The following is a 14,940-nucleotide window of genomic DNA, read 5'->3' as shown; positions in this document are numbered from 1 at the left end:
TCAACATCACTAATCATTAGAGAAATGCAAATCAAAACTACAATGAGGGGTTTCCCTGGTGGCGCACTGGTTGAGAGTCCGCCTGCCGATGCAGGGGACACGAGTTTATGCCCCGGTCCAGGAAGATCCCACATGCTGCGGAGTGGCTAGGCCCGTGAACCATGGCTGCTGAGCCTGTGCGTCCAGAGCCTGTGCTCCGCAATGGGAGAGGCCACAGCAGTGAGAGACCCGTGTACCGCAAAAAAACAAACAAACAAACAAGAACAACAAAAAAACCAACTAATACTAAACTTTCTTAGGGTTATTTGTATGGAAATATCTTAATATAAATGTCTCAGACATTACATGAAATTTCTAAAAATCTTATATGTTCTGGTATAATGTTATAAGTCATAATTCTAGTTATTATTTTAAAATGTATATCTCAGAAATAACTAAATTTCCTTGTCAATTGCATTATTATGAACTTTCATCAAATCTTTAACCGTGGTCATTTTTAAGTCTTTTGTCATTTCAGACAGTTCTGGGTATACTCTGATGCTTTTGCAAATATGTTCCTATAAAAGGGTTTCATCTTCAAGGAATTCATGGAAAAGACTCTGACAAGTACAGGTTTCTGGTAACTGATTATACTGCTGAACTGAATGAATAAGCATTTTCAGAACTCTAATGGAAAACTGATGAATTCATAAAAGTGCTAACAAAAGATCAAGATGAAAAAAAATTAATTACATGGGACTGAGTGAACTGATGAGGATGATTATAATTTTTGTGACTTTCTGTTTGAATAAAAAAAAAAATCCCACAAGGACTCAGAGGCAAAAAATATACAAATCAATTTTCACTGCAAAGTAAAGGAGCTGTTACAGTGGAGGATTACTGGACTGAATGTCAATATTATGACATAGTATGAGTGTGTTTTGTGTTTGGTAATTGCAATCGTTGCTTTTGTTGTGGTCATCCATTTACAATGCTTGGTGTCAGTTTATCTCTTGTAAAAATAAAATACAGCGTGTATGTGAAAAAAAATAAAATAAAATAAAAAGATTAAATGAGGTACTGCATGCAGAAAGCTTATCCCTGGTTCTAGCACACAGTGAGCACTAAATACGTATTACTTATTTTTGGAGATTAATATGAACTTTCTTGTGATGGGGTGGAGGCCAGAAGAAGGCAAAATGTTTTGTGAACTTCATTCTCAGGAATAAAAAAACAAAAGTGTGTTGGGACATATATCTACCCTATGACCCAGCAATTTTAGTTCTGGTCATTCACCAATGAGAAATATAAAATATGTCCAAAATGGGCAAGGATTTTCCTCACAGCTTTATTCATAAAAGACTAAAACTTGAAACAACTCAAATGTCCACCAACAGGTGAATGGACATACAAATTGTGATATTTTCATACAATAAGATATTAATCAGTAATAAAAAGGAATGAACCGATGTGTACAACAACATGCATATATCTCAAAACATTATGTTGAGCAAAAGAAACCAGACACAAAAGTTGCTTACTGTATAGTCTGTATAGTCTGCAAATGAATTTCTGGAACTGACAAAACTAAGCTAATGTAATAGAAATTGGAGCAGTAGTTGCCTTAGCGGGAGGGTTGACTGGAGAGGTGCACTGGGAACTCTGTGGGGTGATGGGAAATATTCTATATCTTGATTGGGATGGTGGTTACGAAAGTGTACACATTGTCAAAACACATCAACATGTACACTTAAAATATGAGCATTTAATTTTACGTAAATTCAAATTCAATAAAAAATAACTCCCAAGAAAATGCAAAAAAATATATATAAAAATCCTAGAAGATAACATAGGAGAAAATCTAGGTGACCTTGAGTTTGGCAGTTACTTTTTAGGCACAACACCAAGGGCACAATCTAAGAAAGAGGTCATTAAGAAGTTGGACTTCATTAAAATTAAAAACTTTGGTTCTGTGAAAGATGAAGTTAAGAGAATGAGAAGACCAGGCACAATCTGGGAGAAAATATTTGCAAAGCATATATCTAATAAAGGATTGGTATTCAAAATATACAAAGAAGAGACTTCCCTGGTGGCACAGTGGTTAAGAATCTGCCTGCCAATGCAGGGGACACAGGTTTGAGCCCTGGTCCAGGAGGATCCTACGTGCCACGGAGCAACTAAGCCCGTGCACCACAACTACTGAGCCTGCGCTCTAGAGCCCGTGAGCCACAACTACTGAAGCCTGCAAGCCACAACTACTGAAGCATGCAAGCCACAACTACTGAGCCCGCGTGCCTAGAGCCCTACTCTGCAACAAGAGAAGCCACCACAATGAGAAACCCTCACACCGAAATGAAGCATAGCCCCCACTCACCCTGCCAACTAGAGGAAGCCCATCATGAGCAGCAACAAAGACCCAACACAGCCAAAAATAAATAAATGAATAAATAAATAAATGTATATAAAATATACAAAGAACTCTTCTTTTTTTTTTTTTGCACCATGCTGCGTGGAATGCCGGATCTTAGTTCCCAGACCAGGGATCAAACCCACATCCCCTGCAGTGGAAATGCGGAGTTTCAACCACTGGACCTCCAGGGAAGTTCAAAATATACAAAGAACTCTTAAAATCCAACAATAAGAAAATTAACAACCTGATTAAAAAGCAGACAAAAGGGCTTCCCTGGTGGCACAGTGGTTGAGAGTCCGTCTGCCGATGCAGGGGACACGGGTTCATGCCCTGGTCCAGGAAGACCCCACATGCCACAGAGCGGCTGGGCCCGTGAGCCATGGCTGCTGAGCCTGCACGTCCAGAGCCTCTGCTCCGCAACGGGAGAGGCCACAACAGTGAGAGGCCTGCGTACTGCAAAAAAAAAAAAAAAAAACAAACAGACAAAGATCTAAACAGACATCTTACCAAAGAGACACAGATGGCAAAGAAGCATATGAAAAGATGCTCAACATATGTCATTAGGGAACTGCAAATAAAATAACAAGATACTACTACACACCTATTAGAATGGGTAAAATTCCAAACACTGACAACAACAAATGTTGATAAGGCAGGAACTCTCATTCATTGCTGGTGAAAATGCAAAATGGTGCAGCCACTTTGGAAGACAGTTTGGCAGTTTTTTATAAAACTAAACATACTCTTCACATATGACCCAGAAATCACGCTCCATGATATTTACCCAAATGAGTTGTAAACTTATGTCCACACAAATACTTGTCACAGATGTTTTATGGCAGCTTTATTCATAATTGCCAAAACTTGGAAGCAACCAAGATGACCTTCATTAGGTGAATGAATAAATACATTTATCCAGTGTCATATATCCATACAATGGAATAATATTCAGCACTAAAAAGAAATGAGCTATAAAGCCATGAAAAGACATGGAGGAACTTTAAATGCATATTACTAACTGAAAGAAGCCAATCTGAAAAGGCCACATAATGTATGATTCCAACTATATAACATTCTGGAAAAGGCAAAATTATGGAGACAGTAGAAAATTCAGTGATTGCCAGAGGTTGGCAGGAGGGAGGGATGAAAAGAATTTTAGAGCAAGGAAACTATTCGGTATGATACTATAATGATGGATACAAGTCTATAAATTTGTAAAACCGCACAGAATGTATAACATCAAGCGAGAACCCTAGTGTGAACTATGGACTTTTGATGATAATGGTAAGTCAATGTAGGTTCATCAATTGTAACAAATGTACCACACTGGCGTGGGATGTTGATAGTGAGAGAGGTTGTACATGGGCACGAGGCAGGAGGTATATGGGAATGCTCTGTGCTTTCTTGTTATTTTGCTGTAAACCTAAAACCACTCTAGAAGAACAAAGTCTATTTTTAAAAGAAGATCTTGAATCAATAACCTATCTGCCACCATAAGCACTAGAGAAAGAAGAGCAAACTAAACCCAAAGCAAGCAAAACAAAAGAAATAAAAAGGATTACAAAAAAATCCTATGAACAATTTATGCCAATAAATTAGATAACCTGGTTGAAATGGACAAATTGCTAGAAATACACAACCTACCAAATCTGACTCAAAAAGAAATGGAAAATATAAACAGATCTATAACTAGTAAGGAGACTGAATTAGTAATCAATACATTCTATTAACATGGAGTATTACCAATGATTGACATTATTCAACGATAAAAAAGGAATGAAGGACTAACACATTACACAACATGGATGAACCTTGAAAACACTATGTTTAGTGAAAGAAACCAGACACAAAGGCCACATATTGTATTATTACATTTATATATTAAGAAAATGTCCAGAATAGGCAAATCCATAGAGACAGAAAGGATAGTAGTGTTTGCCAAGGGATGTTGGGGGGAGTGGAAAATGAGAACTGACCACTAACAGGCATGGGGTTTCTTTTTGGAGAGATGAAAATGTTCTGGAATTAGACAGTGGTAATGGTTGCATAACCTCATCAATTTACTAAAAACCACTGAACTGCATAAATGGTGAAATTAATGGTAGGTGAATTACATCGCAACGAAAAGGGAGAGGGAATCAGTCAAAGTGGCTATATAGGGTTACAGTAACATCAGACAATGTGGATTTCAAAGCAAAAAATATTACCAGGGGTAAAGAAGGTCACTTCATGTTGATAAAGGAATCAATTATCAAGGGAACATAAAAATCCTAAATGTTTATTCATGTATTAACATAGCTTCAAAATACATGAAGCAAAACACTGTAGAACTGCAAGAGGGAAAGAGACAAATCCATAATTATTTTCAAAAATTTCGGGCTTCCCTGGTGGCGCAGTGGTTGAGAATCTGCCTGCCAATGCAGGGGACACGGGTTCAAGCCCTGGTCTGGGAAGATCCCACATTCCGCGGAGCAACTAGGCCCGTGAGCCACAACTACTGAGCCTGTGCGTCTGGAGCCTGTGCTCCGCAACAAGAGAGGCCACGATAGTGAGAGGCCGGCGCACCGCAATGAAGAGTGGCCCCCGCTTGCCACAACTAGAGAAAGGCCTCGCACAGAAACGAAGACACAACACAGCCAAAAGTAAATAAATAAATAAAATTAAAAAAAAAAAATTTCAATACCCCTCTCTCAATACCTGATAGAACTCGATAGATAGTAGGCAAGGATATTATAGGTTTAATGTGAACTGACTGACATTTACAGAACACTACACCCAACAACAGCAGAACACATATTCTTCTCCAGTGTACACCGAACATTTACAAAGACAGATCATACTCTGAGCCATTAAACAAGTCTCAATAAAATTCAAATGATTAAAGTCATACAAAGTATGTTCTCTAACCACAACGTAATTAAATTAGAAATCTAACACAAAGATCTCAGGAAAATCCCCAAACATGTAGAAATTAAATAACCCAGTTCTAAATAACCCATTGGTCAAAGAAAATAATCAAAAGGGAAATTGGGAAGTATTAAACACAACATGTCAAAAGGCATGACAGAAAAATCCATGGTAGCTTGGGGATGGGGGATCAGAGGCGAGAGGGATTACAAAGGGACATGAGAAAAATTTCAGGGGTGATGAATATATTCACTATTTTGATTTGGTGACGGTTTATACATGGTTATATACATAGGTCAAAACTTACCAAACTATACACTTGAAATGTGTGCATATCAGTTGTATGTCAATTACACATACTTCAATAAAGCTGTTAGTAGTGTACATGGTGTATAACCATTTGTATGAAACAAATACACACACTAAACACCATATATACAGAGACTATATCTGAAAAGACATATTAGAAAATGATAAATGTGCTGGCTTTTTTTTGGGGGGGGGGGGCCACATCTTGCAGCATGTGGGCTCTTAGTTCCAACCAAGGATCAAGTCTGTGTCCCCTGCAGTGGAAGCGCGGAGTCTTAACCACTGGACCACCAGGGAAGTCCCAAGTGCTGGCTTTTTAAAAAGGAACTAGGGGATTAGAAAAAAGTGATGGGAAGGAAACGGGCCAATTACAGATACCTACTGTATTGTTTGAATTATTTACCACATGTATGTTTCACTTTTTCATAAAAAGTAAAATAAAATTTCCAAAAAAGAATTTTTCACATATTTTGAAAGAAGAACTGAGGTGAAGAGCCATAACAAACATTTCTTGAGTAGAAGATGGATCTTGAGGGCAGAAATCAACCCTCTCAAGCCATACCGACAGGTGAGGAAGATGTTCCTAGCCTGGGATTCCCAAAGGCTACCATGCAGGTCAGTGGAAGGGGTCAAAGGAGATCATAGCCAGACACACAATAAAAGCCTCAGCATATCCTAATATACACAGTCTGCTTTAGAAGCAAAATCTTTCAATGATCACTCTCATTTGTTAAGATTTTACTATGGGGGCTTCCCTGGTGGCGCAGTGGTTAAGAATCCGCCTGCCAATGCAGGGGACACGGGTTCGAGCCCTGGCCCGGGAAGATCCCTCATGCCGCAGAGCAACTAAGCCCATGCACCACAACTACTGAGCCTGAGCTCTAGAGTCCACAAGCCACAACTACTGAAGCCCGTGCACCTAGAGCCCGTGCTCCGCAACAAGAGAAGCCACTGCAAGCCTACGCACCGCAACGAAGAGTAGCCCCCTCTCGCCGCAACTAGAGAAAGCCCACGCACAGCAACGAGAACCCAACACAGCCAAAAATAAATAAATAAATAAACTAAAAAAAAAAAAAAAAGATTTTACTATGTTCCATAGACAGTGCTAAATTCTTTACAAGTATAATCTCACTGACCTCCATATGAGATAAGCATTTTATTATTATCCCCATGTCACAAGAGAAACTCAAGGCACACAAGAATAATAAAGTAACTACTCAAGTTCACACAACTCTGAAGCAATGGAGTGGGGAATTCAACGAAAGTCCTTCTGACTCCAAATATTCTACACTACCATCTTTTGGATTTTTTTTTTCATGATCCCCACAGAATGACATAATCTTGGTAGTGAATGGGCCAAAAATGACTCCTCAGAGCCTACTATAAGGTAATGATGCTTTCTAAACTCCAAATGCTGTCAGACCTGAAGGTAAAGAGTGAACTGACAGGGGCTTCCCTGGTGGCGCAGTGGTTGAGAGTCCGCCTGCTGATGCGGGGGGACACGGGTTCGTGCCCCAGTCCGGGAAGATCCCACATGCTGCGGAGCGGCTGGTCCCGTGAGCCATGGCCGCTGAGCCTGCGCGTCCGGAGCCTGTGCTCTGCAGCGGGAGGGGCCGCAACAGTGAGAGGCCCGCGTACCGCAAAAAAAAAAAAAAAAGAATGAACTGACAGGCTAAAAAAGGGGTCCATGAGGGAAATTCTCAGGTAAAATATGAGAATAAAGTGAGGAGACAGGCAGCTAAGTCAATGTTATCAAACCAAAATGTTAGAAAGATCTAGAGCAGTTTTTGCTAAGCAAATGGTTCTCTCCACCTTCGCCTCCCCTTCAGTCTCTAATTCCTAGGGTACATGGGAGAAAACCAGAGAGGTTTTCTGGTAGAAATCGGGCTGGGAAACACTTAATCCAGAAACTATAGGGAAAATCTCAGAGACACTAACCAAGGCAAAAATGAAGTAAAAGTAGATAAAAAGGGACCACTTTAGTTTAGGTAAATTTAATGACTGTAAAAGCTGTTCACAAAGGAGCAAAGAAATGCATTTTCCATTTCATAGAAAGCTGCTTCACCACTTACAGCTTGTCTCCAAAGCTTCGTTACCTCTTTCATTAGTGACCAGTCATCTCTCTCTTCCTGCTGGGAAGGAATGAGAGGCCAACCACTCAGGTCAGCAATATGCTGCAGAGTCCTTCAGAGTGGTCCTGCAGAGAACATGTCCTTTAAGTGTCTGAGAGCTGGCTGAGGTGATCTGAAAGAAAACCAGTCAGAAGAAGGCAAGGTAACCAGGACTGAACTACAGGGACTTAATGTGAATCATCCAGAGGAGAGGCCACCAAAAGGAATCTAATGGAGATAACAGGCCAGCAGAGACTGCATGGTTCCTCTGTGCCCCCGATGCTTAGAGGAAGAGACGTTTGATACAATGCTAATGCATATAAGTTAAGAAGTCCAAAATAGGTCATTCCCAAACAGCCACTTCTCCCTTTTCTCTTGGGAGATGGCTTCTCCCCAGAGGCAACCATAAAGTTCAGGTGTGAGCTGCCTATCACAGACCCTGCCCCTCCTAATCCCAGAGGTAAGCTGTGATCCAGGCTGTACCAAATTCCTCCTTAAGATATTTATGGCCAATATTTGGTGAGAAAGGCTCTCTTTTTTCTCTAATTGAGAGCTGAAAGCATGTGACCCCCAAAATTACCAGAGGCCTCATTTCTGACCATAAGAATGAGTCAGTCCATTAGTAAATATTTATTTAGTGCCTATTGTGTTCTAGGAATTGTCCTACGTGCTAGAGATATCAAGAAGAACAAAACAGATGTTTTTCCTACCCTCAAAAGAGCTTTCAAGAGAAGACAGACAATATATAAACAAACGAAAGTTATTTCAGGCACTAAAAAGTGCTATGAAGATAAAATGGGCTAATGTAAACAGTGAAAAAAGCAAGGCAGAGGGAAGCTGCTTTCAGCACTACAGTGGGCCTCTCAAGGAGATGACATTTAAGAGAACTTGAATGTTTAAAAAAAGGCAGCCAGGCAAAAATCAAGAGCCTCCTAAGCAACACAGCATGTGCACAGTCCCTGACACTAGAACTAGGTCTGAGGGGCAAAAAGGAGGTCACCAAGACTAGAGGAAAGAGAATAAAAAGAGTACAGGGCATATGAGGTTGGAAAGGTAGCTGGGGAAGATCACAAAAGGCCATGGACACCCTGCATTTTATGCTGGCTCCAATGAGAAATCACTGTGGGGCTTAAGCACATGAGTGAGTGATCTGATTTAGAAAGGTCATACTGACTTCTATGGGGCAGAACGACTAGAGGGCAAGAATGGAAACAGGAATATGAAGCCTCTGAAATTCTCAGGTACTGTTGGTGGGAGTGTAAACTGGCACAACCATTTTGGCTATTTCTATTATACACACCCTGTTACACAGCAATTCCAAACCATATACCCTACAGAAATGAATATACACTTGCACTAAAACACAGGCATAGTCGTAGCAATTCTATTCATAATAGCTCCAAACTGGAAACAACCAAAATGACCAATATATAAATTGTGGTATATTCATATAATATGGATAAATATAATCATGGATGAATTGCACAATATCCATGCATCAAAAATATACACTGTATTAGAGCAATTATACTCCAATAAAGATGTTAAGAATATATATATATATATATACACACACACACACTGTATGATTCAATTTTATATCAAAAACAAGCAAAACTGAACTAGGGTATTAGAAATTAGGACGCAGGGGAAAAGAGTAACTGGTAGGAACATGACAGGGGTTTGGGGAGTTCTGAAAATATTTTGTTTCTTAATTCAGGTGGTATTCACATGGGTAGGGTCACTTTGTGATGATTCATCAAGTAGTACACTTGTGAGCAATTTTCTACATTTATGATATGCTTCAATAAATAATTCATTTTCAAAATATAGAAACAGAAAACCCGTGAGGAGGCTGCTCTAATCTCCCAACCAAGAAATTATGATGGCTTAGAGAAGGAAAGAAACGGTCAGGTCCCAGATACATTCCACAGGTAGAGCTGAAACAGATGAACTACTGATGGGGAGTACAGGAAAGTAAGTATCTAGGATGATTCCTATATTTTCAGTTTGAGCAACTGAGTGGTGCCACTTGCTGAGATGCAGGAGACTTGAAAAGAAGAAAGCTGCAGGGAAGTGGGAAGAATTCATTCTATTTTGGCCACATTAAGTTTAGGATGCAAGAAAGAAAGGAGACAAATGCAAATCTGGAGAGGAAGTGAATGGATGGAAGCAAAAAGCACAAGGAGCAGCGTGACAGAAGACGCAGACACTTCCTACACAGTCCCACGTGAGCAGATAGCGTGGACAGGTGGAGATGTGAGTGAGCTGGTGGAAATAATGATGAGACAATGAGATTACACCTGATTGTATCGATTTTCTCTATGAAATATGCGGCAAAGACATCAGCTGAGACTAGGATTTAGATAAGTGAGTGAAGATTTAGGGAGAATGAGAGTGGAAAAGTTACTTTACTGGGGAAATACAGTAGGATTAGGATTTCAGCGCCATTCATTTGAGTTTTATGGCATGAATGTGAACTGAGTGCAGTTGGTTTATGTGAAGAGACTGTTATTTGTCCCCCAACAGTTCTCCTGTTCTTCCTCAGTTACTCCTCAGAACTCCCAATTTTTAACTGGGCACATTGTCATTCAGAATGAAGACCACACTTCTCAGCTTCTTCGCAGCCTGGCGTGATATGCTACCATGGTGGAAATAGGATGTGCAACTTCTGCAAACTGTCCTAAAAGGAAGAGGACAAGCCCTTCACCTTTCTTCTTCCTGCTTGCTACTAGCTAGGACATGGCTGCTGGAACAGCCAACCTGAATCATAAGGTAACCTTGAGAATGGAGGCCACACACAGCAGAGCAAAAGACAGAAGGAGCCTAGACCCTTGGTGATCATGGAGTCATCAAAATCACCAGTCCTGGACCTTCTATATCCAGATTTTTATGACAAAGAGAACTCCTACCTTATTTAAGCCACCATATTTTGAGTTTTCAATCCCCATCATCTGACCTAATCTATGTAACAAAGATTAACTGTGTGCTCTTCCCCAACAACGTTCAGCTGCTAGGGTGCGGCTGCAGAGTAAGCAGATAACCACTTTCACCAAGGTTGGAGTTTAGCCAAATAAGCTCCATAGAAGAAAGGGAGACAAGAAAATGAAATTTATGAGGAAATGGTTCTAGCACAGCCCGGGGACGCTTAAGTAGAGAAAGATGAGAAAAGTGACAGAAAAATCCAACAGACCTCTGGTTCCACATCTTCTCCTTCATTCTGATCCTTCCACTAAATCTCACTTGTGGGGTTTATGTCACTTCGCATCAAAAGAGTCCCAAGTAACGTAAGTATCGGAACAAAAAAAGAGTCCCAAGTATCACCTTTCTATCTTTCTTGACAAATGGAATTTTTCCATTTTACAAAAGAATATCATACTAACATTACAACCCATACCACCAAACTCATCTTGCAAATAACCCTTACCTACAGTAGAAAGAGAACAGGAAGAGGTATGAAAAAGCAACTGAAAATCAAAGAAGCAAACATTCAGAAGACAAAGAAGAAAACAAGACAGTGTCAAAAAGGAAGAATGAACAAGTAGAAGAGCCTATGAGAGACTGTTTCCAGATCAATCACGTTGTTGCCTAGTAGGAATTACTTCATTTAGGAAATCTCTAGGTAATGCTGAAAGTTAAGACAATCCCCAGTCAGGGCAAGGCCAGAAAGGAAGGGGATCATCAAGTTCCCAACATGAAAAATCATTGTTTTTGTTAGATGGACAGAACAGAAAAGTTCTGAGCGCTGGTAAAATTTCCAGGCCAATCTACAGAAGTTACATGCCAGGGGAATGAGCCTCCCTCAGCTGCACACCATGAACCATGGCTCCCATGACTCCAGAGGGAGGTGATGAAGAGCAAGGACAGAAAGCAGAGGAGAGGGTAAGGCACTAAGGAACAGGGTGGAGGACATAACACTGAACAACATCAGCAGAAGCATCACCCTCTCGCCACCTCTCTCTTTGCAGATGCTTCAAAGCTCAGTGTTGGAAAAGTGGTCTTACTCCTGCCCACCTCATCAGTATGTGTCCTGCCAGTCTCTGGCTCTGGGGCAAAGTGGACATGAGGAAAAAAAGGAAGATGGCAGTAGCAGACCTGTGGTAGTGTAGGAAGAGAAAGAAGAAGGAAGAAACTCATGAAGGAGGGAAGAAATGAGGAATATCCTCAGTGAAATGGCGAGAGGGAGAAAGGGAAAATCCCACAGCCATTCAACTAGACCTGTTAGTCCAGGGAAGGGATGCAGGAAACTGGAGCACACGTAAGTTAGGGATGCCTGCAGCATCAGAGACCTTGAAGGGCATGCTGATCTCTGACAGAGAGAACTATCAACTCACTTAAAATCACTTACACTTCCTGGCCTCTCTGCAGCAGGAAACTACTTGCCACTATGTATTCCAACCTCACCAAATTCCCAGAAAGAACCCTTTCAGGGCAGGAGAGAAGAAAAACAAAAAGCCTAGTTTGGAGCAGGCTAAAATTCAATTCAAGTGCCCTTCCATTGGTCAGGTTGAGAAGAGATTTTTATTTTACTAAAGAATTTCTCCAGAAAAAATTTTCATTCCCCCAAATTATCCAATCCAATACCCACTTCACAGTGCAAGTCAACAGTGCAAAAGGATACCTTACCTTCACCAGCACATAGTCCCCAGGCTGGGCTTGGACCCTAAGCCCAGGGTTAGTGACATCCTCCATCGCTACATCAGGAAAGATCACCTTAAGGTTTCCATCATTCCGGCCATACAGGTCAGTGGCAGAGCGTTTACTGAGCTGCAAAAGAACAGAGGAGAGGTTATCAGTCTGTCACAGTCATCAGTTCTTGGTCTGTCTCAGATCCTCAGGGGTCTGACCCATAGAGCATTTCTTTTTTTTTTTTTTTTTAAGTATGATACCTCTTTTTTTTTTTTTTTAATTATTTAGTTATTTATTTTTGGCTGCATTGCGTCTTTGCTGCTACGTGCGGGCTTTCTCTAGTTGCAGCAAGTGGGGGCTACTCTTCGTTGCAGTGGGCTTCTCATTGCGGTGGCTTCTCTTGCTTCAGAGCACGGGCTCTAGGCACACGGGGCTTCAGTAGTTGTGGCTTGCGGGCTCTAGAGTGCAGGCTCAGTAGTTGTGGTGCACGGGCTTAGCTGCTCTGCAGCATGTGGGATCTTCCCGGACCAGAGCTCGAACCCATGTCCCCTGCATTGGCAGGCAGATTCTTAACACTGTGCCACCAGGGAAGTCCCCATAGAGCATTTCTTAACCAAGGAATCACAAGACTAAGTGCTTTACTGCTGCTTCACCAACAAGGGCAGTAAATAGCACACAACAGAAGCTCAATAAAATTTTCTGACAATATAATATATGATTCAATCAACGAGTCTTTGATTACAAAATTACCTTTCGCGGGAATGGACCTCCAACAGGCCTGATGCCAAGGACATAGGGGTGATACACTTGGCAAAAGGACTCTCACTTCACAGAGTCTCATAGTCTCAGACTCTCATAGTCTCAGGAATGTTCTGGGGTTGTCTGGCCTGGGTTACTTGTCCCAGTGAATAGGCAGACTGGAAGCCAGAGTTTCCATCACAACATGCAAAAGACTGGGCCAGGAGAATACTAAAACCAGTATGATGGTATTAATTTCCAGAACATACCCAAGTCTTTCTGCTCCAATCATGAGGAAGTGACAAAAACCAAATTTATCCTCAGGCCTTAAATAACCAGGAAACTGGACAAAATATATGAGACATCTATTTTCAGATACTGGACAACAGATTTGCAAAATTATGATCCCCAAGAGAAGGAAAACAAATGGGGTGAGCCCTTCAATCACCCCTGCATTCTACCAGAAGACATATGCCAGACGAGAGAATGCAAAGCGGGGAGGGAGATCTCAAGGCAGAGCATGGTGGTTCTCTCTGAATTGAGGAAAGTTGGATCAAAGTCCAGGGAGCCTGCAATAGCTGGAAATTGTGGAGCAAGTTCGAGAGAGGAGGGAGCTAAGCAGAAAAAGAGCTGTAGAAATGTGCATAGCGGCCCTCTGAGTCTTTGCTGAATAATAATACGTCCCTGTGTGGAGCAAAAATCCATGATGTCAGACAAAGAAAGTAACCTGGGAACTGCCAGCTGGTTAGCTCCCAGATCTCACAAAGGGCTATGAATCATCTGTCCTACCACCAAATAGTCCTCACTGATTCCTTGGGATATGCAGTAACAACTCTAGAAGAGCCATAAGTAGTACTAAGACTAAACTATCCCTAGAATAAAAAAACTTTTCTAGCAAAGATTAAAAACAAGACTTGATGGCCATTCTGACCAGTGTGATGTGTGGAATCTAGAAAAATGGTACAGATGAACCTATCTGCAGGGCAGGAACAGAGAGGCAGACATAGAGAATGGACATGTGGACACAGGGGGGAAGGGGAGGGTGAGATGAACTGGGATATCAGCATTGATATATACACTACCATGTATAAAACAGATAGCTAGTGGGAACCTGCTGTATAGCACAGGGAGCTCAGCTCAGTGCTCTGTGATAACCTAGATGGGTGGGATAGGGGTGGGCGGTAGGAGAGAAGTCCAAGAGGGAGAGGATATATGTATACATATAGCTGATTCACTTCGTTGTACAACAGAAACTAACAAGATTGTAAAGCAACTATACCCCAATTAAAAAAAAAAAAACCTTGAAAGGATCAAACAAAACTACAAACGACAAGTAACAAAACTGCTTATCAGAACAAAGCCCAACACAAAACTCAGACACTCAAAGATAATGTCTGACAACATAATGTCCAACATCCGATCAAAAATCACTAGATATGCCTAGAAGCAGAAAAATGTGACTCATAATCAAGAGAAAAGTCAGTCAATAGGGGCTTCCCTGGTGGCACAGTGGTTGAGAGTCCGCCTGCCGATGCAGGGGACACGGGTTCATCCCCTGGTCCAGGAAGATCCCAAATGCCGCAGCGCGGCTAGGCCTGTAAGCCATGGCCGCTGAGCCTGTGCATCTGGAGCCTGTGCTCCGCAACGGGAGAGGCCACAACAGTGAGAGGCCTACGTACCACAAAAAAAAAAAAAAAAAAAAAAAAAAAAAGTCAGTCAATAGAAACAGACCTAGAAATGATAGCAGTGATGGAATTATCACAAAGATATTAAACCAGCTATTATAATTAGGCTCAAATACTAAGTTTCAAAAGAAAACAAGAACACAGAAGAGAAGCCAAAGATATTTTAAAAAAA

At 41.2% G+C, this 14,940-nt stretch overlaps 1 protein-coding gene across 3 annotated transcripts in view; it reads right to left on the bottom strand.

Annotated features, from left to right (window-relative positions):
* Window positions 1-6,412: 6,412 nt before the first annotated feature.
* Window positions 6,413-14,940, bottom strand: part of CDK5RAP1 (CDK5 regulatory subunit associated protein 1) — a 45,651-nt gene continuing 37,123 nt past the window's right edge. For 2 of the 3 annotated variants that reach the window (XM_060031055.2, XM_069541479.1), the window contains exons 13-14: window positions 12,343-12,483; window positions 6,413-7,849 (exon numbers count right to left, since the gene is read on the bottom strand). In XM_060031055.2, the coding sequence (XP_059887038.2) occupies window positions 7,769-7,849; window positions 12,343-12,483 (222 nt within the window). In that variant the 3' untranslated portion in view covers window positions 6,413-7,768. The remainder of the gene's footprint in view (window positions 7,850-12,342; window positions 12,484-14,940) is intronic. The other variant, XM_069541480.1, reaches the window with a different exon arrangement.

The sequence above is a fragment of the Delphinus delphis genome, chromosome 15 (genome assembly GCF_949987515.2).
Source record: "Delphinus delphis chromosome 15, mDelDel1.2, whole genome shotgun sequence".
Classification (NCBI taxonomy): Eukaryota; Metazoa; Chordata; class Mammalia; order Artiodactyla; family Delphinidae; genus Delphinus; species Delphinus delphis.
Note: the sequence above shows the minus strand (reverse complement) of the source record. Positions and strands in the feature narration are given on the sequence as shown.